Source organism: Arvicola amphibius, chromosome 2 (genome assembly GCF_903992535.2).
Source record: "Arvicola amphibius chromosome 2, mArvAmp1.2, whole genome shotgun sequence".
NCBI lineage: Eukaryota > Metazoa > Chordata > Mammalia > Rodentia > Cricetidae > Arvicola > Arvicola amphibius.
Genome location: NC_052048.2, coordinates 1,459,238 through 1,484,764, shown reverse-complemented (window position 1 = coordinate 1,484,764; position 25,527 = coordinate 1,459,238). Strand labels below are relative to the sequence as shown.

Genomic DNA, 25,527 nt, shown 5'->3' with positions numbered 1-25,527 from the left:
TGTTTAAACATGTACGGGATATGAAAGACATGTTGTCTTTTATGTGTATTCATTGTAATCATTCACTTAAAAAACAGTATATAAACACACAGTAATTTTTATATTCCTTGAAAGATTCTGCTGGGATATATGAGCTTTAAGGGAAAAAAAAGACATGAGAAAAGGAAGACAGCAGGAAAGATGTAGGAGCGCTAGAGGACAGACAGAAGGGGAGCATCAGGGTAGGAAAACAGCAGAACAAACAACAGTAAGAACAGTAAGATGGAGAACTAAGCTCTGGTTCTCAGAAAAGTCCCCACGTGCCTGTCTGTCCATCCAGTCGTTCACCTGCTCCGCATTGCTTCAGTGTCTCTGACCTGCTGACGGCTTTCTCTTCATCAGCAGTCTAGGTGAGAGCCTGACACACTGGAGATGTGTGTGTGTGTCTGCTTGTGTGTCTGTGTCTGTGTATCTGTGTGTCTGTGTCTCTGTGTCTGTGTGTGTGTGTGTGTGTGTCTGCTTGTGTGTCTGTGACTGTGTGTGTGTATCTGTGTGTCGTGTGTGTCTCTGTGTGTCTGTGTGCGTATTATCTGTGTATGTGTGTCTGTGTTTCCCTTTTTTGCTGTTCCCTGAAAATTAAGTTCTACTCCCTCAGACAGAAAAGTCAAGAAGACTGATTAGTTCTCCAACCCCGCTGGATCCCCCTCAATTCCTGTGCTGCTGTGGGTTGGTCCTCAGGGCAGAATAGGGGAGATTCAAGACAGCAGCAGTTGACAGTTTTGGCAAGGAAACTAATTTTAAATATCAAGAGGATATGTCTTAGGTAACATTTCTGGCAAAGACACATGAACCCATATGGCATTTATTTTTAAATACAAATATATGCATGTATGTACACATGCATGCTTAGATGAGAAAATTGTAAACACACTTCAAGAGATATCAACATTAAGACACTTCTTGGAGTTTAACAGCAGCAGAATAGAGCCAAAGACACAACTGATCCATTTCCGGATCAGGCTAGTATCTGTTTTGACTATCTAGACAGAAAATTTCATTTTTTATTTACTAATTTCCTCTACAGAGTACCTTATAGGCACCCTATCAAAGCACTTTTCAGAAACCCTTTCACCTGAAATTCTTAATTTCACATTACCGAGATATTATGAAAAATCTATAGACACTTTCTGTATCATTCAAGTCTTGGATTGTGTGTGACTAAACAGTCCTGGCTTTCCTACAAAGACCCTGGCACAGCTAATTACCAACTCTCACTTTAAAAAAATAGCAAACATATCATGATTCAGTTAGCAATAGTTGATGAACCAGAGTCCACCGTCAGTTTTTAATTTTTAAATATTAACATCAACAGTCTCATGAGTTCCACATTTTCCTCATGTGGAACAGATACTCCAACTTCTATAAACACATGTATGTTCTTACCTGAAAGTCTTCATTAATGTCTAAGCTTGGCTACTCTTGAAATAGATTTACTCATATTATATAAATCCTCAAATAAACAAGGGAAAGTTGAAAGAAATACAAAACTTCTAAGAAGACAGAGAGGCTACATCAGCATCTGAGGCTTGAGGCTTCCTTCCAGGTGGAAGCGGACAGAGGGCACTGGGTTCTCGAGCTAGCTGTCCTGTGTCAGCGGACAGAGGTCACTGGGTTCTCGAGCTAGTTGTCCTGTGTCAGCGGACAGAGGGCACTGGGTTCTCGAGCTAGCTGTCCTGTGTCAGCGGACAGAGGGCACTGGGTTCTCGAGCTAGCTGTCCTGTGTCAGCGGACAGAGGACACTGGGTTCTCGAGCTAGCTGTCCTGTGTCAGCGGACAGAGGACACTGGGTTCTCGAGCTAGCTGTCCTGTGTCAGCCCCCATAGCTGCCATTTCGTCCTCTTTCAGTGTGCAATGAATCACCATTAGCAAGCTACTTTAAAACAGATGGAAATAGCACTCGGTAATAACCATAAGTTTATTACCTGCTGAATCCCGACTGCATATGTTTTCAAAAAAAATTCAGAAAATTCGAAGTATTCTTTTGTGACATTTCCAGGGCTTCCATACCTTAAAATTCGAAAAAAGACACATCTAAGTACTGTGAAGTTTAAGAACAAAACATCCTTGCTGTTCTAAACACAGATATTAAGAGATGTATTCTACTGGGCCAGAAAACTAACATGTTCTCTTTTTCTACTAGACACAATACATATCAGGAGGAACTCCTGGACTCCACGGCACAGGTAACATTTCGGACAGAAACTTTAACTTCTAAACCTAGAAGGAATAAAAATATGTTATACCTAACATGCTTTTCAATAAAAGCTTTTAAAATTAAATTTGCTTTTTTATGGAGCCAAGTATCCATATGCACCTTCTTAGATAATTTCTGGATATTTCCAATGGGAAAAAACAAAACAAAACACTTTCCATGTTTTGCACAGAGTAAAAAAGAGCCAGAGAAGGCTGCCCACTTTGTAATGATTTCTAAGACAGTGGGCACAAGCCTAGTTTGAACAGGTGGCAAAGCTTTGCCCTCTGTGTGTTTTTTGATTTGGTTTGGTTTTTGGTTTATGAGGCAGGGTCTCCTATAGGTCAGGCTGGCCTGCAACTCACTATGTAGCTGAGAATGGTTCTGAATTTGTGATCCTCCTCCCTCCAGTTCCCTAAGACTCAGAATAGAAGTATACATCAGTATGCCCAGCTACTCTCTGGGTCTTTGGGAAAAGAAAATCGTATTCTGTAGAACACCAGGGAGCCACTCAGTTCTAGTATACCCAACACCAAGACGCCAACTGCAGCATTGTCAATATAGTAAGTGGAGGGGACGGTACCGCTCAGCATCTCAGCATCGTCAATACAGTAAGTGGAGGGGACGGTACTGCTCAGCATCGTCAATACAGTAAGTGGGGGGACGGTACCGCTCAGCATCGTCAATACAGTAAGTGGGGGACGGCACAGCTCAGCATTGTCAATACAGTGAGTGGGGGACGGTACTGCTCAGCATCGTCAATACAGTTAAGTGAAGGGGACGGTACCGCTCAGCATCGTCAATACAGTAAGTGGGGGGACGGTACCGCTCAGCATCGTCAATACAGTAAGTGGGGGACGGTACCACTCAGCATCATCAATACAGTAAGGGGGGGGGCGGTACCGCTCAAAGAGCCGAGCGACGATGTGCAGAGCCCACTTCTTGCACTTCCACCACACCAGCTCTGGCCGGTCGTCCTCCTCGATCTGAAGCGTCTCCTGGGGGAACATCCAAATCAGATTGTTTTTTCCTAGGCTGGTTTACAAAAACAGCATAAATATTGGTACAGATCAAGCCGTAGCTAGTTAAGAATAAAATAAGCTAAGTAAATCGTTCCCAGCAATGCTGGTGTTCCCACTGATCTTCAGGGAAGCAAGGAAGCAGAAACAAAACACAAGCACCAAACTACTGGATGAACTCTGAGAGGATGAGAAGGTTCTGAGTTTTGACGGAGGCAACACAAACACGGAGGCACTGGGTCCTGCCTCTATGGACACACTAAAACCTGAAATAACCTGTTTCAGATATGGACAATGGAGAAGATAAGGACAACAAGGAGCAGTATGATCAGCATGTGAAAGTCCCTGGGCTCAACCTAAATATGTAAATAAATAAAAGATACCGATGCAAAAAGACTAGTGAACATCCTCAGGCCAACTCAAGTTTTTAAAATACAAAGATTAATTTGACAGATGAAAAGGTACTATTATTGCTACCACAGATCACACTGAGATACCTTTTCTACCTGTCATACAGGTGGCTTAGAACCAAGTGCGCACTTGCTGCAAGCTCTCAGCCACTGTTTATCAAAGTACACACCTAAGCCTTGTTTCTGCTTTGCACAGCCCGCCAAAAGCCCAACATTTCAGGAAGCAACCACTCTGCCACTGAGTTCCACTCCAGCCAAGCACGAAACTACATTCTTAGAGATAAAAGCTTAGACGTTAAAACTACCCAAATATCCAGCAATGAGGCATTCCATAAATATGACAGTCTAAAAACAGTCGAGGGCCAGCAAGATGGTTCGGTAGGTAAAGGCGCCTACTACCAACCTTGATGATCTGAGTTTGAGCCCAATAACCACAAGGTGGAAAGAAAGACCCACAAGGGTCCTCTGACCTCTACACATACACCATGGTGTACTCCCAAACAACATACCACCTATATACACACTCACTAAAAAGAAATTTTAAATGTAAAATAAAAATTAATTTTAAATAAGTTATAACCAGAAAAGTATTAATATTTATATTTCACTTTTGGCAAAAAAAAATGAAGGTATAGCTACATAAGTAAAATTCTAAACATACATGCAGGAAAAAAGACTAGAGAGATATGTAGCAAGGTTTAAAATGTTTTAGCCAGTTTAAGTAAACAGTTACTGTTTTAATATTCTTGCTGATCTGACCTTCTAAAAGTGAACATTATTAATTATGTATCATGTTATTTTTATTAGTTAATATGACAGTGGTTTTTGTTTTCCAAAGAGCAAACCAGACAGTGAGCCAGCGTAAGAACCCCAACACATCTGCAGGCTTCCTTGGAGCCCCGCATACCGGAGGGACCGTCCTGTCAATGATGGTCCGAAAGATCTCCATCCAGGTTGTCATGGTCTGGTGAGTCACCAGCTGAAGAGGCAGTGCATACTGGAAAACAGAGCAGCAGTAGAAAGTCATCCCTCCTGCCCGTAAAATCAGCGCTTTATATCAGGTTAAAATATACAAAATATCGAATATTTGAACAAAAAACAGCAATTTGTGATTCAACCTAAAATTTACCTTTAAAAAATCCATAATCAAATATATACTTTTGGGGGATGGGAGGCAACAAGTGCTCACACATCCTAGGCTAGCCTCAAAATCACCCAAGGAGGGTGACCTTGAACTCCTGACCCTCCTGCCTCCACCTCCTGCGTTCTCAAATTACAGGTGTTTGCCACTGTACCTAGTTCTATGCAGCACAGGGGACTGACCCCAGGGTTCCTACATTCTAGGTAAGAACTCTAACACATGGGCTACTCCCCAGCCTCTTTTTTTGTCTGTCAGGTTGGCTGGTTGGATACGTTTTGAAACAGGGTCTCTTGTAACCCAAGCAGGCTTCATCGGAGCCAAAGAGAGCCTTGAGATCCTAATCTTCCACCTCTACTCAGCAAACAGGAGGATCACAGACACGTACAACCCACCCCTGTATTTTATACATAAATCTTTTAAATTTAGAAATACACACATTAGTTGTTTCCCCTGTCTACCTTTAAAAAGAAAGATTTACTATCAATAATGTCCCATTTATTTCACGTAACATTGAGTTCTTTTACTTCATGTATCCAACTTGTAATTATAAGCACTCTGATGAAAACCTTCCCTTCATGAACACACATGAAGCTCTTTTTCAATTCCCGTCCTCTAGTGTGTGGCCCAACACTGAGAATGACTATTGCTCAGGCTCCCATCACCCCTGCTATGTCGTGAGCTGTGGGGACCCACCTCCACGTCCACTGTTCCACAGCCCTAGCTAAGAGCTGAGGACATTACCCTAAAAGAGATATCGCTGCTGCCCCACACAACTCACACTGCAGCTGGAGAACCTGAGACAAGAGCAGGAGGGGCAAATAGTGAAGGGGAGAGAGGTGACCATGATGTTAAGTTCATATTTACAAGCCAGGCATGGTGGCTCACACATGTAATCCCATCACTCAGAAGGCTGAGGCTGGAAGACTGTGAGTCTGAGGCCCACCTAGACTACACTGTGGAGGGGGTTAGGCACAAAGTGGTGACTCCTGGCAAATGTTTGGAGGAACCGAGTTCCTCTGCACAAAGAAATGCTGTGTAAGACAAAACCAGCCTCACGGAATTAGACATTTAAGAGCGGTTCATCTGGGCCTTCTATATTCCTGCCAGGCAATTCTCTCTCACATCATGATTGCAGTTTCGTGTCTCAATTATTTTAATTTTGTCTGCAAAGGAGCACACTGCTGTATTTATAAATGACAGATTACCAAAACAGTTAAAGATGTTAGGGTGGTTAGTCTTTTGTTTTCTTTTTATGTGTTTAAAAGATTTTTTTTTTGCCCTATTAATGAGCCAAGTAGATAAAACCACCACAGAAAACTCACGCCAGGAGCCTTCACGGTACCGACCAGTGCCTGGGCTCTGTTTACCCAGTAGGAAAGGCACATGGACTGTTATTGTTGTTACAATGCCCAAGCATAAAGAAGGTTTGCTGGGAGAGAGCTCTAACACTAACTCTACAAGACAGACATGCAGCTTTCCTCCCCAACACTTCAGAAATATGGGGGAATCTATTTCCCTGATGATAGCCTACTTTCTTCTCTCTTGTGAGATCACCTTCCTTCCTTTTGTTCTGGAAAAAAAAAATCTGCCTTTATTAAACAATTATGAGGCCAGGTGAGGTGGCCACACATTTACTCCCAGTACTCGGGGGACAGAGGCAGGCAGGTCTCTGTGTTCCAGGACAGTCAGGGCTACACAGAGAGACCCTATCTCAGAAAACCCCCCCCAAAATTTTTTTTTTAATTTTATGAGAGAAGACACCCAAGTCAAAATGAAATGAGCTTCTCCAACCTCCCCTGCCTCCCTAGCTAAACTAAACCACCCTCAAGTCACAAGAAATTATCAAGAAAGCACAGAAAAGAGCCTTTAATCCATCATCACAATTAGGCTGACCCCAATGCTTCTTCCCAGGCCAAAATCATTTACTCAAGTTTTTCAAGGATTCATTGTTAAATATTCTCAAATTTTAAAGACATTCCATCTTTATCTTCTAATTATTTTTAATTACCATATTAGTATCCCTTATAATTTCCACATAAGAAAAGGGGATTGGCTTAAATCAGAGAAAATACGTGGAGAGCAGAAAGGCCTTGTGCACCCAGATAAGCACTGGAAATACAGGGAAGTTAGACACATAGCTGCTCTCTCCTTCTGTTTCTTCTGGAATGCTGGAGGCAAATATAGTTTACACGTTGACAATCCTTTGCTACCTGCTGAGGCCGGCTCCGCCTGTAGGCCCCAGACTATTGTTTATCCCAGACTTTCCCCCTGAAACCAGGAAAACACTCTTGACAGACGTCATCTGTACTTTACAACAGCCTGTGTGACTTCTACTTCTACGTTATCCTGACTCCTGCAGGTGTTATGTTTACCTCAGACACCCTTATCCTGAGCACTGTTTCTAAGACAACAAGAAACCATCTTGTGGATTAAGTCATATGTACTTTGCTAAGAACTTCAAGGTAAACATGTCTTAAGCTCTGTCATACTCATGGGGCTGAGTTAATTGTTATCTGGATACTTTTTCCAAAATTGTGCTGTGATTAAATATGACAAAAGTCAAATGATCTGGGTCAGACTCCAAGAAGTCTTGGCCCACCATTGGTTACCAAACCCGGCTGAGCCGAGTTTTATTCTTACCACCATGACTGTCTCTGACCCTGCCTGCTGTAAAGCCTACAGGGACCCTCCCACAAAAATAACCAGCTAAATCTGTATTGGCTTAAAGTTGGCTGAAGAAGAGGAAGGCAATCCGTGTGATTTCCCATGAAGGACTGTGTCCTCCTCCTCCTCTAAACACAGCTGACCTGCAGAAGGGCACCTTGAATTTAAGCTCAAGCAACACCTGGGTTCTGAGAAAACAGCCCACGGACACCAGACTGAACCTTGGATACTCAGTGATCGTGGCTGAGTTAATTTCTGGGAGCCTGATTCTCCTATGGTAAAAATATACCATTCTTGGGGCTTGAGAGGTGGCTTAGTTGTTAAAAGCACTGTCTGTTTTCCCAGAGGAGCTAGGTTCAATTCCCAGCACCCACATAGCAACTCACAACTGTCTGTGACTACAATTCCGGGGATCTGACACCTTGAGACAAACATATATGCAGGCAAAACACTAATGCGCATGAAATAAAAATAAATAAACCTTAAAATATGTGATTCTAAATAATGACAAGGCTCCAAGTTTATCTTCTGAAGTAGAACTGACCTGAACGAGCGCATAGAAGATTTTCAGAATCTGTTTCTGCAGCGACACGGAGTAATGGGAGGCATCGGGGAGTAGCTGCAGGATTTGCTGCTGAATTCGAGGCAGAAATATCTGCATGGCTGCCAGGAGAGGCTCTCTTTCCTCTGCTTTCTTATATCTGCATGAGTGAAGGAAGACAGAATAAAGAAGGTGATGACTTCTCTCCTTCCCAGTGAGCTATAAACAATGATGAACCTCATGAAACCAGAAACATGCAAAACGCGAGCCTCAATTTTCTATGTAGTTGCTGCAATAAGGTTGGAAGGATAAGGTCTTGCTTTAGGCAGACACAAAATCCTTCTTAAGCCGGGCGGTGGTGGCGCACGCCTTTAATCCCAGCACTCGGGAGGCAGAGGCAGGCGGATCTCTGTGAGTTCAAGACCAGCCTGGTCTACAAGAGCTAGCTCCAGGACAGGCTCTAAAGCTGCAGAGAAACCCTGTCTCGAAAAACCAAAAAAAAAAAAAAAAAAAAATCCTTCTTAAAAGGTTCGGACTAGTTTAAGAGTCTCAAACTCAACACCTGCGATCCCAGTTCTTGGGAGGTAAAGTCAGAAGGATGACGATTTCAAGGCCAGCCTGAACTTATAAAGCAAACCCTGTCTCAATGCCAAGGGCTGGAAATGTGGCTCCAGTAAAAGGTCCTGGATTGGTTTGCTGTGCATCAGTGAAAAAAGAAGGGATGGAGAGGAGGAGGAGAGAGAGGTAGGTGGGGAGGGAGGGAGGGGGAGAGAGAGAGAGAGAGAGAGAGAGAGAGAGAGAGAGAGAGAGAGAGAGAGAGAGAGCGCATATCATGAAGTAGAACATACTTTCTTTAGCAGCTGCTGTAGATAGACCTCAGACACAGAAATCAGATACTTTTCTGGTAGGAAAAGGTAGAAAATGTAAAAGTTCGTCGGGACATTTCCATGAAAGTTGGGGTGAGGTATAAGACTTGGATGGCAGTTAATTATATTTTTTGGAGAGAGAGAGAGAAAGAAGAAAAGAAAGAAAAGTCCAACTATCTAGTAATTTTATATGGGAAGTTTTCTAGTAATTAATATCAAACCATAATTCATTCTATAAAATGAAAACTGATCTGCCAGTTTAAACGTGATATTATATAGCAAACAACAGAGAAAACTTTCTCGTATCATCCTACTTGAGAGTGAATGTACTTTATAAGCCTGGGTGCTCACTAATCACTTCTATTGCTGCCAAACTAAAATATTTTCTAAACAGAAATCCTATAAAGCTTAAAGAAGGAAAACTACCTGGGTTGTAATGTCAGCACTCAGGAAACTGAAGCAGGAGGATGGCTGTGAGTTCAAAGCCAGTTGGAGCTACCAAGTAATAGCCTGTCTCAAAACAAAGGAAAACTACAGGATTGCACATACAAAAGCAACATTCATTCTAAACCCCCCCCCCCAAAAAAAAACTAAGAAATCATCCTCAGAAATCATCAGTGTACACCTGAGAGCCACCAAGCTATTGCAGCAAGGGAACATATTCACATGTCTGGCTCAGCATCTCCCACAGTGACGGTCACTCTATGAGCCCGGCCCCTGGCCAGGAGGGATGAACTTACTCATAGGTCTTCACCAGCTGATAGAGGCACAGCAAACTGCCAAGCCAGTTCCCACTGTTGGGTGACCGTAAGTAGAAGTCTATCTTGTCAACCACTGCAGGCCAATGACCAGGAAAATCGTGCTTAATGATGACTCGGAGACACATTGTTAACTGGACTCTATAGGGCGGGAAAGAAAATGTCCACATGCAAGCAATCAGGAGCATCGTCCACGAAAGAACTACAATACTGTTATCAAGTTCTGTAAATCCCTTTCCCTGTTATTCACCTACAGTGAGGCACCACTGAACATGAACAACACTGAGAAATGTGTCATTAGTAAGTTCAAACTTGTGAGAACACCAGAGTGTATCTTCATAACCTAAGATGTTCATCTAGATGCATCTAGAGGGATGTAATCACATGGGATACAATGTATATACTGTAAACAGAAACTACTGTATACGTGGTGGGGTGTAAGGAAAAGTGATCCTATTAAAAACCTCAGTGGCTCAATCTACTGAAAATAAACAGAATTGGGGAACTCTTCAAATATATGAAACCTTCATCTTATCTAAAGATATTTTCTAATGAACTTAAAAATAAATTCAAGGGCTGGAGAGATGGCTCAGTGGTTAAGAGCACTGGCTGCTCTTTGAGAGGTCCTGAGTTCAATTCCCAGCAACCACATGGTGGCTCACAACCATCTATAACAGGACCTGATGCCCTCTTCTGGCACACAGTTATACAAGGAGAGCACTCATACATAAAAGTATAAATAAAATTTTAAAAATTCATTAATTTAAAAAGACTATCAAAAAAAATCACAGTATGCAGAAAATCTATCTCAACTCTGTAAAAATTCTTACTTATTTTATATTTGGTTCCTCATATCCAGAAGGAGAGGCATGTATAGGGTCTTGGGTCTGATCTATAGCACACACACACACACACACAGAGAGAGAGAAAGACAAATAGAGAGACAGAGACACACAGAGAGAAGAAATAAGATATAGATTATGTATACACACTCAGAGATAGATAGGTGATACATACATACACATAAATATATACAGAGAGACATGCAAACATATAGAAGATAGATAGGTAGACAGACAGAAAGACAGACAGACAGGCAGGCAGGCAGGCACCCAAATACAGATAGATAGGCAGTCACACAGATACACATATATCTCCCCAATGGGCAAGCCTAGGGCTGGTGTGTGGCTTGTTGGTAGAGCACCTCTCTAAGTACAAGGTTTATGTATACATAGACACATATCTATCAAGTGGATAAACAAAGTGAAAACACACACTAAATTTTGTACTTTGAATAAAACAAATATGGATTTGCTAGGGAATTTCTACAAATGGGGAATCAGCACCTCCAAAGAAATAAGTGGGGGAAAAAATCAACCAAAGAAATAAAACAGAAAGAGAGGAATACCTCCTCCGCTTTAGCAAAAAAGATGCAAGATGCTATCCCACGGCACTTGGTGCAGACATCACTTCTTCAGTGGGGTTTCATTTGTGATTAATATTGAGAAGATAACGAAGGGGAAAAAGTGTCCCTTCTACAAATGACCACTGTTATTACCAAGTATGTCCACATGAGGCTGTTTGATTAGAAAATTAACCTGACAAAATTAGCATTCCAAACTGTAGTTTTTGGTGGGTTGTTTACTTGTGAGAAGGTTTTATGTACCCCAGACTGACATCCAATGCAATATGTAGCTGAAGATGACCTTACACTTCTGACGCTCCTGCTGCTACATCTCAAGCGCTGAGATCCACACATGCACCAACATGTACCACACCATTGTACGCAGTGCTGGGATCCACACATGCACCACACCATTGTACGCAGTGCTGGGATCCACACATGCACCACTGCACCACACCATTGTACACAGTGCTGGGAACGAGCCCAGCACCTCATACTAGGAGAGCCCTGCACCAGCTGGGCTGCATCCTCAGTCCCAGGATTCCAGACTGAAAAAAAAATGATAAACTGGTGTTCAGTTGAACATCCAATAACTTAGATCCACAAAACCCAGAAAACTTAAACAGCATATTCTGTCTTCCTTATGGTACCAAATCAGTCTTCTCTGCAATACTTTCAGACAAAATCAGACAATGAGAACAAGCGTCTTCAGGGGTCTTTAGGGCATCGGAAGAGCAAAGCCACAGAGGACTGTCTCAGCAAACAGGGGTCCCTGTCCACTACCAGCAGCTGTTCCTTTAAACAACACTGATGTAAAGCATAGCTAAAAGTTTTCATTTTTTTTTTTAAGATTTCACCTTGAGATGGGCCTCATGATCCATTTCTCACTCCCAGCCAAGTGTAAGACTGGCAGGAGAAGCTACTCCTATGTGTTGCTGTAGAAACACTGGGAGATTCTGGAGATCAAGAAACAAGCATCTTCACAGATGAACATACAATGGTTTTGAGAGGTTCCTGGAACACTACTGACCTGTAGGCAACCAGTGAGAATAAGGAGGTTTTCTTTAGCGCACACACCTGTGTTCTCCTAGCTGAGAAAATAACCACACCACAACTCAACACCTGTTCTTCCTGCTACCGCCTCCCTCAAGTTTCCTTTCTTTTCCTGTTTTCATCATGATTGTTCTTAATATCTGATATTAAACAACCTTATGCCTCACCACCATTTCAACTGTTGACCTCCCCTCCATTTGCAGAGAAAACTTAATGACTGGATCATATGCTGAAGTAAATTTATTTCTATTTTAAGATTACAAGATGCATGATTCCACAGCTAAGCTGTCCAATACACGGCACTAAAAACTTATTTCCTGGGTTGGAGACGTAGCTCAGTTGGTAAAACCTTGCCCAGAATGAAGCTCCAACTCCGCATATATCCATCGTACACCTGTAGTTCCAGTGCTTGAGAATGTAGACAGGAGGACTAGAAGCTCAAGGTCAGCACTGGTCACAAAGCACACTTGAGACCAGTCTGGGGTACAAGGGACCTGTCTCTCTCTCTCTCTCTCTCTCTCTCTCTCTCTCTCTCTCTCTCTCTCTCTCTCTCTCTCTCTCTCTCTCAGACACACACACACACACACACACACACACACACACCACACAGAGACAGAGACAGAGACAGAGACAGAGAGAGAGACAGACAGACAGAGAGAGCGAGCGGAAAACTACACCCAAGAGTCAGTCCCAACCAAGGAGGCCGAATGCCCCCTCAAATCACAGACAGGCGTGGCCTACCTCACCAGATCCGGGGACCGAATTATCCCCTCCACGATGTTGTCACGTATTTGCTGTCGGTCGTTCTCATGGATATTGAATGGAAAGATCACTTCTCCTGGTGGAGGCTCCCTGTCCGGCCAGTACTGTGTCACCATGTTCTTCAAGTAGATGGCAGCTGAGTTTAAGAGAAAAGCAGATGTGTTGGAATCAGAAAGACCACTTCAACTCAATCTCACGGAGCTCAAAGGCTAAACAGCCTTCCATGAGGAATGCAATGTCCAACAGAGATGAAAAACCTTACAGGTACAAAAAGCCAACTTGGGAAGGGGAGATGGGAAGAATCCAAGAGTTTCATATGGGAGTCAAAGCAGCAACATTAAGCTGGAGGACATCCCTAAATGACACAGAAATGACCTGGAAATCATAAACGTTTTCAGAATGAGCATAAACACATGACATCAGGAAATTGTTGTGGAATAATCTTAGTGTACACTGTGAATATGTGCCACTCTGACTGGTTTAATTAAAAAGCTGAACAATAAGTAGGTAGATTTTCTAGGCAGAGGACACTGAGAACAAGGGTGGAGACACCAGGAGACGCAGTACAGAGTGAAGGTAACCTAGCCATGCAAAAGAATAGATTAAAAGATATGGGTTAATTTACATTATAAGAGCTAGTTAGAAACAAGCCTAAACTATTGGCCAAGCTTTCATAACTAATAATATCTCCATGTCATTATTAAGGAGCTGATGGGTTGCGACGAAAAAAATCCAACCATGGATAATGTGTACTGAGCAATCCAACCATGGATAACGTGTACTGAGCAATCCGACCATGGATAACGTGTACTGAGCAATCTGACCATGGATAACGTGTACTGAGCAATCCGACCATGGATAACGTGTACTGAGCAATCTGACCACGGATAACGTGTACTGAGCAATCCGACCACGAATAACGTGTACTGAGCAATCCAACCATGGATAACATGTACTGAGCAATCCAACCATGGATAACATGTACTGAGCAATCCAACCATGGATAACATGTACTGAGCAATCTGACCACAGATAACGTGTACTGAGCAATCCAACCATGGATAACGTGTACTGAGCAGTCCAACCATGGATAACGTGAACTGCTCATATCTGCCCACCACTACTTCCCTTCAGCTCCCCCGGGGACCACGATGGCATCGCCCTCCCATCTTCGTGTCCTCTTTATGTTTTGCTGTTGTTATTTTAGCCCTGAGTCTAATTAGAGATGCTCTATGAGCATGGGTGTGTGGACATCCAGGGAGGCACGAGCAACTTAACAGAGCCACATCCCCAAGGGAGAGTGACTCCTCAGCAGCCATCAACTGCTGGCAGCTCTTCCACTAGGGGAGGGGCTTTAAGGATCATCCCTGCATCTATGCTGGAATTCTGACTGTCAAGATCTTATACAAGTCTCTCTCTCTCTCTTTTTTGGAAGGTTTTTTAATGATTATTAAGTAAATGTTTTCATTTTGCAGGTATTGTACAGTACATTTAACTATTTAGATTTAAAGTAGAACTCTCATTGACTTGAAAAGGCAACTTACCTGCCTGACGCACTGGGAACTCCACATGGTCGGAGACTATGATCCCAAGCAAGCTGGGGGCAAAATTAATAATCTTGTAGGACTGAAATTACAAAGAAATGTTTGTAAAAATAGGGCACTCTGAACCCACTCTTGAAAAAACAAAAAAACAAAAAACAAAAAAACAAAAAACAACAACAAAAAAAAAAAAAACAAAAAAAAAACAAACCAAAAAAAAAACAAAAATAGGGCACTCAGAATACAAGAAATTACAGAATACAAGAAAGAGAAACTATAAACAATTAGAGAAATTCTGGGGTAAAATGAAGGTTGTGAAAATACTTTAACAAAAATGTGAATACTTTTATAATGTTCTCCACAAAGCAGTCTAGGTAGCTCTCTAACACCTGCACAGCAGTCTCTAACACCTGCACAGCAGTCTAGGTAGCTCTCTAACACCTGCACAGCAGTCTCTAACACCTGCACAGGAGTGCTCATTCACCTACCTCAGGAGCCTTTAAAACTTTAAAATCTTATTACTACTTTAAAAGATACTTCCTCTGTTGACCATTCATTTCCTCTACAAATTTCTTATACCCTTTATCCTTTGAAAGGAGGTATTTCATTTTTTATTGATCAACTCTAAGAGTTATTAATGGATTTACAATCTCAATCTTTTATTGGACCTCTGTGGAGTCAATATTGGCTGTCTTCATGACAGGATCTGCCTCAGAGACAAGCCTCTGGACATATCTGAAGGAACCTGTGGTTGAGTTAATGGAGATGGGAAGACACCCTTACAGGGCTGGGGTCCTGGACTGAAGAAAAAGAAGCAAGCCAGCTTGGCACCAGCATTTAGCTCTCTCTGTTTCATTACTGTGGACTGCAATGTGACCAACTGTTTAAAGTTCTGAATGCCAGGCCTTCCCCACCATGATGGACTATACCCTCAATACACCCTTCCTCCCTTAAGTTTCTTTTATCATATACTGTTACTAGAAGAAGAAAAGCAACTATTATAACCCACTCACCACAAATGTTTCCTCCCAGATTATCTGAGCTTTAATTTTCTTGATATGCATTTTTGACAAACAGAAAACAAAATAAAATGTCATCTTCAGAAACCAGAAGCCCCAGCACAGGAGAAAAAGATAAAACATGTTGATAATGAATTCCACATGCTATAGAGAGAGGCTGGTCCAGAGAGACAGACAGTGAATTCCACGTGCTGTAGAGAGAGGCTGGTCCAGAGAGACAGTGAATTCCACGTGCTGCAGAGAGAGGCTGGTCCAGAGAGACAGTGAATTCCATGGGCTATAGAAAGAGGCTGGTGCCGGGCGGTGGTGGCGCACGCCTTTAATACCAGCACTCGGGAGGCAGAGGCAGGCGGATCTCTGTGAGTTCAAGACCAGCCTGGTCTACAAGAGCTAGCTCCAGAACAGGCTCTAAAGCTGCAGAGAAACCCTGTCTCAAAAAACCAAAAAAAAAAAAAGAAAGAAAGAAAGAGGCTGGTCCAGAGAGACAGTGAATCCACGGGCTGTAGAGAGAGGCTGGTCCAGAGGCACAGTGAATCCACGGGCTGTAGAGAGAGGCTGGTCCAGAGGCACAGTGAATCCACGGGCTGTAGAGAGAGGCTGGTCCAGAGGCACAGTGAATCCACGGGCTGTAGAGAGAGGCTGGTCCAGAGGCACAGTGAATCCACGGGCTGTAGAGAGAGGCTGGTCCAGAGGCACAGTGAATCCACGGGCTGTAGAGAGAGGCTGGTCCAGAGGCACCGTGAATCCACGGGCTGTAGAGAGAGGCTGGTCCAGAGGCACCGTGAATCCACGGGCTGTAGAGAGAGGCTGGTCCAGAGGCACAGTGAATCCACGGGCTGTAGAGAGAGGCTGGTCCAGAGGCACTGTGAATCCACGGGCTGTAGAGAGAGGCTGGTCCAGAGGCACAGTGAATCCACGGGCTGTAGAGAGAGGCTGGTCCAGAGGCACAGTGAATCCACGGGCTGTAGAGAGAGGCTGGTCCAGAGGCACCGTGAATCCACGGGCTGTAGAGAGAGGCTGGTCCAGAGGCACCGTGAATCCACGGGCTGTAGAGAGAGGCTGGTCCAGAGGCACCGTGAATCCACGGGCTGTAGAGAGAGGCTGGTCCAGAGGCACCGTGAATCCACGGGCTGTAGAGAGAGGCTGGTCCAGAGGCACCGTGAATCCACGGGCTGTAGAGAGAGGCTGGTCCAGAGGCACCGTGAATCCACGGGCTGTAGAGAGAGGCTGGTCCAGAGGCACCGTGAATCCACGGGCTGTAGAGAGAGGCTGGTCCAGAGGCACCGTGAATCCACGGGCTGTAGAGAGAGGCTGGTCCAGAGGCACCGTGAATCCACGGGCTGTAGAGAGAGGCTGGTCCAGAGGCACCGTGAATCCACGGGCTGTAGAGAGAGGCTGGTCCAGAGGCACCGTGAATCCACGGGCTGTAGAGAGAGGCTGGTCCAGAGGCACCGTGAATCCACGGGCTGTAGAGAGAGGCTGGTCCAGAGGCACCGTGAATCCACGGGCTGTAGAGAGAGGCTGGTCCAGAGGCACCGTGAATCCACGGGCTGTAGAGAGAGGCTGGTCCAGAGGCACAGTGAATCCACGTGCTGTAGAGAGAGGCTGGTCCAGAGGCACCGTGAACCATGGACAGCACAGAGGACAGGCATCCCCAGGCACCGTCTTCTCAATATCACAATGCCTCAAGAGTCCATGCTAACAACTTCCTGTTCAGCCCGCTGCCTGGGCCATTTCATCTGTAGGTTGTTTAATCCGTAGGTTGTTGTCTGATCTGCTTCTGGGTCTGGCCATGGGCACAACCAACACAGAACCCCATTCCTTCTGACCATATTTTTGCATAGATGTCTACTATCGAACCATCCCACAGCTTGCACATTCCTGCAGCTCTGCTTGACCTGCCCACTGACATTCCTAGAAGCCTCAAAAATTCTCAAGGAGAGAAACCAGACCTTGAACACTCAGCAGGGTCCATTCAGTTTGACGTCTTCTAAAGCCTATACAGGCAATATCACCCTTTGAGACACAGCGAGGTTAGTACAGCCTCTCCATTTTTCTCAAAAATGTATATTCTCTCTTTCTCTTTCTCTCTCTCTCTCTCTCTCTCCTCTCTCTCTCTCTCTCTCTCTCTCTCTCTCTCTCTCTCTCTGTGTGTGTGTGTGTGTGTGTGTGTGTGTGTGTGTGCACGCGCGCGCGTCCATGCAGAGGTCAGAAGATAACCCATGGCGTCTAATCTCTCTTTCTATCTTTACATGAGCTCTAGGGATCAACCTCTGGGCATCAGGTTTGGAAGGCAAGCACTTTTACCCACTAAGTCATCTTGCTGCCAGCCCACTCGAATTTTTTAATCTATTTTTATGTGTATAAATTCTTTACTTGCATGTATGTCTGTGTACCACGTATGTGCCTGGTCTCCACAGAGGTCAGAAGAGGGAGTCAGATTCCCTGGAACTGGAGTTACAAATGGTTGTCGGCCACCATGCGGGTGCTGGGAACTGAACTCAGGTCCTCTGGAAAAGCATCCAGTGTTGTTTGTAACAAGATGTCAACCATTCAATTTTAACAAGGACTTGGGAGCCAGATGCTAGGGTCAAAGTTTTCTAGCTCAGAAAACGCACCCAGGTGACCTTCCTCCTCAGCCAAAGTCCCAGAAGCCTCTCCCTTCTACTCCATCTCAAAATAACTCTTTAAACTAAATGTCCCTCCCTTCTACTTCCTGTGAGTCTATCTGTCCTCCTGACTCCCTCTTACCCTCTACAGTTTTTCTTAATATTCCTATATTCACTGTCTGTCAACTGGTTGCCTGCTCCATCTCTTGATCTATGGTTCATTTTATTTAATCCTGTTTACAGTATTGAAGCAGAAAATTTCTTGGATTAAAGGTATGTGCTAGGGCTGAGCCACGCCACAACTAGAAAACAGGTTTTTCCAGTAAATATAATCTCAGGGTTCACAGCATAATCAAATATCCTGCAACAGCTCTTAATTGCTAATCTATCTCTCCAGGCCCTACTCAATTTTTTTAAAAACGACTTTTCCAATTAGATGCAGGGGTATACACTTTAATCCTGGCGCTCATGGGGCAGAAGCAGGTAGATCTCTGTCATTTTTAAGGCAGCCTACAAGTTCCAGGCCACGGAGGGCTATTCTTATCTCAATCGATCAATAAATCAATCAATCAAAAAAAGATACATTCCTTTTAATTCATAATTGAAACTACAAAAAAAATTTAAGTAGTTTTTTTAAAAGCAGGTATGGGAGACTGGAGGAATGGCACAGTAGTTAAGAGCACTTGCTCTTAACTTCCAGAGGACCCAAGCTCAGTCACCAATACCCACATCAGGTGGTTCACAAACATCCCTAACTCCAACTCCAGGGTAGCAAAGACCTTCTTCTGGCCTTCTCAGGACCCACACACACAGCACACACGTAAATAAACATGTTTAAAAACAGCTTTGGTGAGCGAGCTCAGAAGTAGGAGCAGCTTCCACTCCTTCAGAGGATCCAGGTTCAGTTCCCAGCACCCGCATCAAGTCGCTCACAGGTGCCTGTAACTCCAACTCCATGGGTTCTGGCGACTCCAGCCTTCTCAGGCACCTGCATATACCCATATACATCCACAGAACTAAAAATATATATAAACTTAAACTAAGATTAAATAAAAACAGATTTGTTAGCCTGGGTTACATGAGATCCTGTCTGAAAATAAACAGGTATGGGAACTGGAGAGGTGGCTCAGCATTAAGAGTGCTCGCTGCCCTTACAGAGCAGAGAACCTGAGTTCAGGTTCCAATACCCGCCTGTAGCTCAAGCTCCAGGAGACTGACGGCTCTGGCCTCCGCAGCCTGCATTCACGTGTACATACCCATACACATTATTTATGCATATACACATGACTTTAATCCCAGCACTTGGAGGCAGAGGTAGGTGGATCTGATCTATCTAGCAAGTTCCAGACCAATCAGAGCTATACAGTGAGACTTGATCTCAAAAAAGTCTTGACTTGAAAAAAGATGTGCTTTTAACAGCAGTTTGTTTTTTGAGACTGGGTTCACTGTGTAGCCCCGGCTGTCCTGGAACTCGCTCCATAGACCAGGCTGGTCTCGAACTCACAAAGACCCACCTGCCTCTGCCTCCTGAGTGATGGGATTAAAAGCGTGTGCCACCATGTACAGCTTAACAGTAGTTTTTATGGGGGAAATTTAATATATGAATTTAACTCAGTCTTCTATAGTTTCAATATATATGTTATAAAAATAATTCAGGTTTATAGCTTTTTGAAAAGTGAAAAAAAGATCAAATCAAAAATAAACATCTATAGTTTAATATAATCATAAAAACTGACTTCGGTTTTTTAGTTTTGTTTTTTGCTGGGGGTTTTTGTTTGTTTGTTTTTGTTTTTGTTCTGTTTTGTTTTTGGAGACAGGGCTTCTCTGTGTAACAGCCTTAGCTGTCCTGGAACTTGTTCTGTAGACTAAGCTGGCCTCAAACTGAGAGATTCACCTGCCTCTGCCTCCCAAGTGTTGGGATTAAAGGCGTGCGCCACCACCACCCCACAATTCTTCAAACCTGTTATACACACAGAAAATAACCTGCACACTTAGACTAATACTTCTTATTAAAACTGTGGCCACTGTACACATTTCGGAACTGCTATTTTGCAACCGCTGACCATTTTAAGGAACTTTGAGACATGGACTTCTTTGTTGATTTGACTAATGTTAATTTGGCAAGCTAAAACTTCAGGGCAAATGCAGATGCGTTCCCATGTGACGTCCCTCACAAATCACACCCTATCACTGTTCCTCTTTGGGCTCCAAGTTTTCTAACAAATAAGAGGAGTCATTTCTCAACGACTTTGTGGGTCTATCTGCTTTGTATCTGTGAAGACTTCTGAACATAAACTGTTGTGTTTCTTACTTAAATCCTATGGTTTATGAAAACTCATACAATGCCAAGACTTGAGATTCCTGGTCTCTGACCTACTAACCCCTCAAACCCCAGCTGGTGGGATGGACGGATGAAGTGTTTCTCAACCTGCTGTACCCTCTGCTCCTGCCCTGTGCTTGGCCAGCCTCTCTTCTTCCAGCCTCCCAGTCTCCAGCACTGCCGCCCTTAGAAAGTGACCATCCCATCCATTTATCCCAGCACACTTGCAGACTGCTCCCTACAGAACTCATAACCTGTCTCCAACTAGCGTGTGAGCTCCTAAGCAGAGTCTTGCTCCAATGCCTAAGAGCACAACTCAGCATGTAACTCGTTATTCCTAAAAGCAAACTCCCTTAAAGGACAAAAAAAATGATGGGTCCTGAGGATGCAGCTTGGGGCATGTCTCACCTGTGTGACCTTGGGTTCAATAAGCACCACCACAAAAAGATAAAAAACATACACACACATCTATAAAGTAGGGATTCCAGAAATTGGCAATGAAAGTAAATGTTTTAAGGCTGAGAATAAGAGCTCAGTGGTAAACGGTTAACCTAGCATGAGCAAAATACTGGGTTCAAACCCCTCTCCCACCAGAAGAAACAAAAAGCCAGGCCTGACAGTACACACCTATAATAATCCCACCACACAGGAGGCTGAGGTAGGAGGACTAGGCTATATGGCAAGTCACTATCTCAAGAGATGGGGGAGGGAAGAGGAGGAGGAAGAGAAGGAGTAAATATACAAGGAAAAAACAGATGGGAGGAGTGTAGCTCAGCTGGCACAGTGCTTGCCTGGCATGCCCAAAGCCCCAAGCTCCAGAGCCAGCTCCACACGAACCACACTCAGGAGGTGAACACAGGAGGATCAGAAGTACAAGAGCATTCTCAGTTACACAGCAAGGTGGAGACAGTCTAGGCTATATGAGACGCCCCACTGCGGGGAGGGAGGATGTGAAAGAGCTAAGCTCTAATCCCTTACAGCAGATACTTATTCATCCGTGCAGCAAGACAGGATGACACAGGGCTACTAAGGGACAAGGATGCGAAACCCAATACCAAAATCACATCTTATGAACAATAAAATAACATCACATCTAGTCTTTCTACTCCAAGTACAAAAACTTATTGAAGGCATATTATAATCCAAAACGTGGTACAAGATACAGATGCTCAATGAATGATACAACAATGCTACCTCGTTTTGGTTTGATTTTTGTGGTGCTAGGGATGAGCCCAGGGTATCACACTTTAAAATAAAAGTAACAGAGAAAATGGTCTCTGGTGAGAACAGGTATGGGGCAGGGAAGAGTAAAGACAGAATTTGGATTAAAATACTATGAAGAGAGCATGGGATCAAACCTCTCTCGGTTCTGCAGGCTTCAAGCCTTTTCTGCTTTCCAAACAAAGCTGCACTTATATGCTGGCAAATCGGAAGGCAAGGTTAGGCTATGGGCAAAGAGCATAACATAACATGAAAGTTATGTTCCCTGTTATCACTATCAAAGGACCTCTTGCTCTGTGGTGAGAGCAGTGTCAAACGAGAAGCCGTCCGTGTGCACACCAGCAAGCTGCAAGTCCTGCCCTCATGGCATTCCTTCTAACACGTAGCTAGTAAGATGTACTAACAGTCACTAGGATGTACCTAACGACTGTTGCTCCAGACAGTACTCTACAAAGTCTGAGACAGGCACTGACTTTAAGTGACTCTATGGTGACTGTCACGCTCCTTTTTGAAACATCAAAGCATCCTTCTTAGCCTTTCATTCAACACAACTTTGTGTGTGTTAGGATTACAGGCTTGAGCAGGGCTGGAAACCAAATAGGGCCTCCCTCAAAATTTCTTGAACATTCTACAGCAGAGCCAAATAGATAGTAACAGAATCTCAGCTTTCCTGCTTATCTCTTGGGGATCCTGGATTCACATGTACCTCAAACTTCACACAGATTTTCAGTTAATAGTATTACTTTCAAAGATTCGAATAGACATGCTTTGAAAACTCCACTAGAACAGACACACCGGCCTACACTTTTAGGAGGCACAGACTCACCTTGGGGGAGCCAGTAAAAATACAAACCTGTTACCACTCCCAGCTTTTTAGAGTCTACATCATGGATGAAGCCCCATAATTCAGAGAAGCCGAGGCTACTGGTCCTGGCGACCCCTCAAGATAGACTAAGTAGTATCACTCACACTTGTAGCAACCTCAAACAACTGTCAAGTCATGCAAGGAGATTTTAATTTGTACTTTTTAATAAGGGGCCCATGGTCCCTCTTCTATGTGCAGAAACAGAGCTTATGACTATTACAGTCTTGAAATGTTGGGCCAGATGTGGTAGCACACACCTTTAATACAAGAAGTCTAGGGGCAGAGGCAGAAGCAGCAGGCGGATCTCTGAGTTCCAGGCCAGCCTGTTTAACTACATAGTGAGACCCTGTCCCCGCAAAGAAAGAAAAATCAAAAAGAAGAAAGGAAAGAAAGGTAAAGTAAGGAAAGTAACACACATTTCAGCACTGGAAAGAAATGCCTCAAATATGTATTATAGCCCGGTCTTTGAAAGGGTACGTGGTACATGGAACCCGCGTGCTCTCCCTAGAAGCCTGACAGCACTGCCCAGAGCTCCAGCAAAACTCTGCCCCACGCCAGCAGCAGGCGAGGGACCGGGTTTCCAACAGCAACACCTGAAAAGGGCGGGTCCGGAGAAAAGCTAGCTCAGCTCCAGTGAATTTTCCCACCGCGTCCCCGCGTTAAGCGCGCTAAAAGAAATCACACCCAAAGAACACTGGCAAGGGCTTCATAGCTTCTTTGTGCTGTCCAAGTGGGCTGGACAAGCGCACCGAGAATGGACCGGATGCCCAACAGGTGCTCCAGCAGCTCCGCAGGGGTCCGAGTCTCAGGCTGCGGTGGGAGGCGGGAGGCAGGGAAGGGAGAAGAGGAGGAAAAAGCAGGCCCGCTGCTCACCTGATTCAGCTCCGTCTCGGCCGCAATCCTCAGCTTCGGGTCTATGGTGCCCTTCAGCGCCTGGATGATCCGGTTGAGGTCCATGGCCCCGGGCGGGGACTCCGGCCCCAGGGCCAGCAGGCCGGGTAGCAGCCGGGCTATCTCCTGCCCCTTTCGGTCCCGGACGCCACAGGAAACCACGTTACCCAAACCCCCAGCAGCCAACACAGCCGCCTGCAGCTACTTGCTGCGCCACTCTGACTCCGCGCCCCCTGTCCTCCCTCCTTCGCCCCCCCCCACAACTCTCTCTCCATTCACCCTTTACGACAGCCGGTGGGAGGTGGGAGAAGAGGAAGTGGCGACTCCTTTACGACCGCCTCTTCCCCTGGCGCGTGCTACGCTGACCGGCTCCTCTGGGGGACGCCATGATGCTGTACGGAAAACGCTCTACGCTTGTCAGTAGCCGACATAGCATGGTTGTGCTCCTGCAGGATGCTGACATGGCTTTGCAGAAAGGCGCTCTGATTCGTTCCGCCCCCTGAACTCCCGCAGACGGCCGCCATTATGTTGTACGGAAACCCTAGCCTGCCCGCCCACCAGTGTAATCAAGGTAAGTTACTTGGCCTGGCATCTACTTACAGATGCTGCAAATTAGGCATATTTAAGTGGAGAGGCACCTCTTGTTCAAGACCTCTGGGCATCACAATTGAACTGTTTCAAGACAAACTTGCTGGGACCTTGAAATCATAAAACCTCCGGAAAAGGTTCCTTCAGTGTATGAGAGACACCCTTCATCCTGCATTCGCTCTTTGAACATGTTTTAAAAATGTGTTTACAAACAGAATACTATAATTTTCAGATATCGAAATTCAATTGCAAGTTTGTATGGAAGAACTCACAATCTAATAGAAAGGTAATCAAATATCCATATGTAGAAAAACCTTATGACTAAGAGTGCTAAAAACTGTCCAAACTTTCAACGTGAAAGGCAGGAAAGGTCACACTATTTCCATCTGCAACTGCAACACATACAAATATCAACAAAATTTGCTTCCGGTGAACCCAAAAGACGGTTCTAAATACACACAGTAAAGATGACTGTGGGCAAATACTGCTGAGAGGCCGTGATCCTCCCAGGAGCAATAATCAAGACATATTGGTTCAATTAACTGGGTTTGGGGAAAGGTGGAGGCAGTAAAGCCGGCAGTAGTGGCACACGCCTTTAATCCCAGCAATCCGGAGGCAGAAGCAGGTGGATCTCTGAGTTTGAGGCCAGCTTGGTCTACAAAGTGAGTTCCAGAACAGCCAAGGCTTCACAAAGAAACCGTGTCTTGAAAAACCTAAAGAAGATACAAAATGAGAGAGAGTGTGTGCGATATGGGGACTGCTTTCAGCATTTCCCATCTCAGTCCTTTATCCGCTCAGCCATCAGAATGAAAACGCATTTTCAGTTTGAAACACTGCCTTTCCTACCCCAACCCTCAATTTCCCTTACTTGTGAAATCTTAACTCTAAGAGACTTTTCTCCCTGTGTTTTGGTACACGATCTCTCTTCATAGCTGGTCTCAAACTTTTGGCAAGCCTGCTGCTTCGGTCTTTCCAGTGCTGATATTCCCATCCTGAGCCTCACTTCAATGTACTCCTTACTACATAAAACCTGTTTGTTAGGTGGAGGCTGTTTGTTCGTAACCCCACATCACCTATTCTATCTTCCCCTTAGAAACACTACACCTATTCAACTCACTCGTCCCTTAGTTCTTGAACTATTTCTTGCAGACTACACATCCTTTTCTGCTTTTTGTCTTCCAGTTTGTCCTCTGACCTACTATGCTTGTTGACACAATTCTGTTCCTTGTCTTCAACCAACACTACCTATTGTTCCTTCGGTAGCTGTTCTGTACCACAGGGATGTTCACAGGTACCCCACTCTGTCTTAAAGAGCACTACAAAGATAAGCAAAGCCCCTGGCAGCAGTATTCACTCACCCCCAAATTCACCTCTGTGTACATCTGTACCTCAATCCCTACATCCTGAACAGAATCTGTACCATATTCTCCAGAGCCTGGCTCTATTTTGCTCATTTTTTCATTAAAATAAATGGCGGGGGGAGCTGGAGAGATAAGTAGTTAGGAGCACTTGCTTATGGAGAGGACCCACGATTAATTCTCAGCCCCCACAAGTTGGCACACAACCACCCATGGCACAGGTTCCAGAGAATCCAAAGCCCTCTTCTGACCTCTTCAGGAACCAG

At 44.5% G+C, this 25,527-nt stretch overlaps 1 protein-coding gene across 2 annotated transcripts in view; it reads right to left on the bottom strand.

Annotated features, from left to right (window-relative positions):
• Ipo8 (importin 8) overlaps positions 1-23,599 on the bottom strand; it is a 62,461-nt gene extending 38,862 nt beyond the window's left edge. For both annotated transcript variants that reach the window (XM_038318845.1, XM_038318846.1), the window contains exons 1-8: positions 23,298-23,599; positions 14,394-14,475; positions 12,829-12,985; positions 9,612-9,770; positions 8,009-8,165; positions 4,567-4,656; positions 3,134-3,228; positions 1,962-2,046 (exon numbers count right to left, since the gene is read on the bottom strand). In XM_038318845.1, coding sequence (XP_038174773.1) covers positions 1,962-2,046; positions 3,134-3,228; positions 4,567-4,656; positions 8,009-8,165; positions 9,612-9,770; positions 12,829-12,985; positions 14,394-14,475; positions 23,298-23,381 — 909 coding nt within the window. In that variant the 5' untranslated portion in view covers positions 23,382-23,599. The remainder of the gene's footprint in view (positions 1-1,961; positions 2,047-3,133; positions 3,229-4,566; positions 4,657-8,008; positions 8,166-9,611; positions 9,771-12,828; positions 12,986-14,393; positions 14,476-23,297) is intronic.
• Between the last annotated feature and the right edge of the window lie 1,928 nt (positions 23,600-25,527).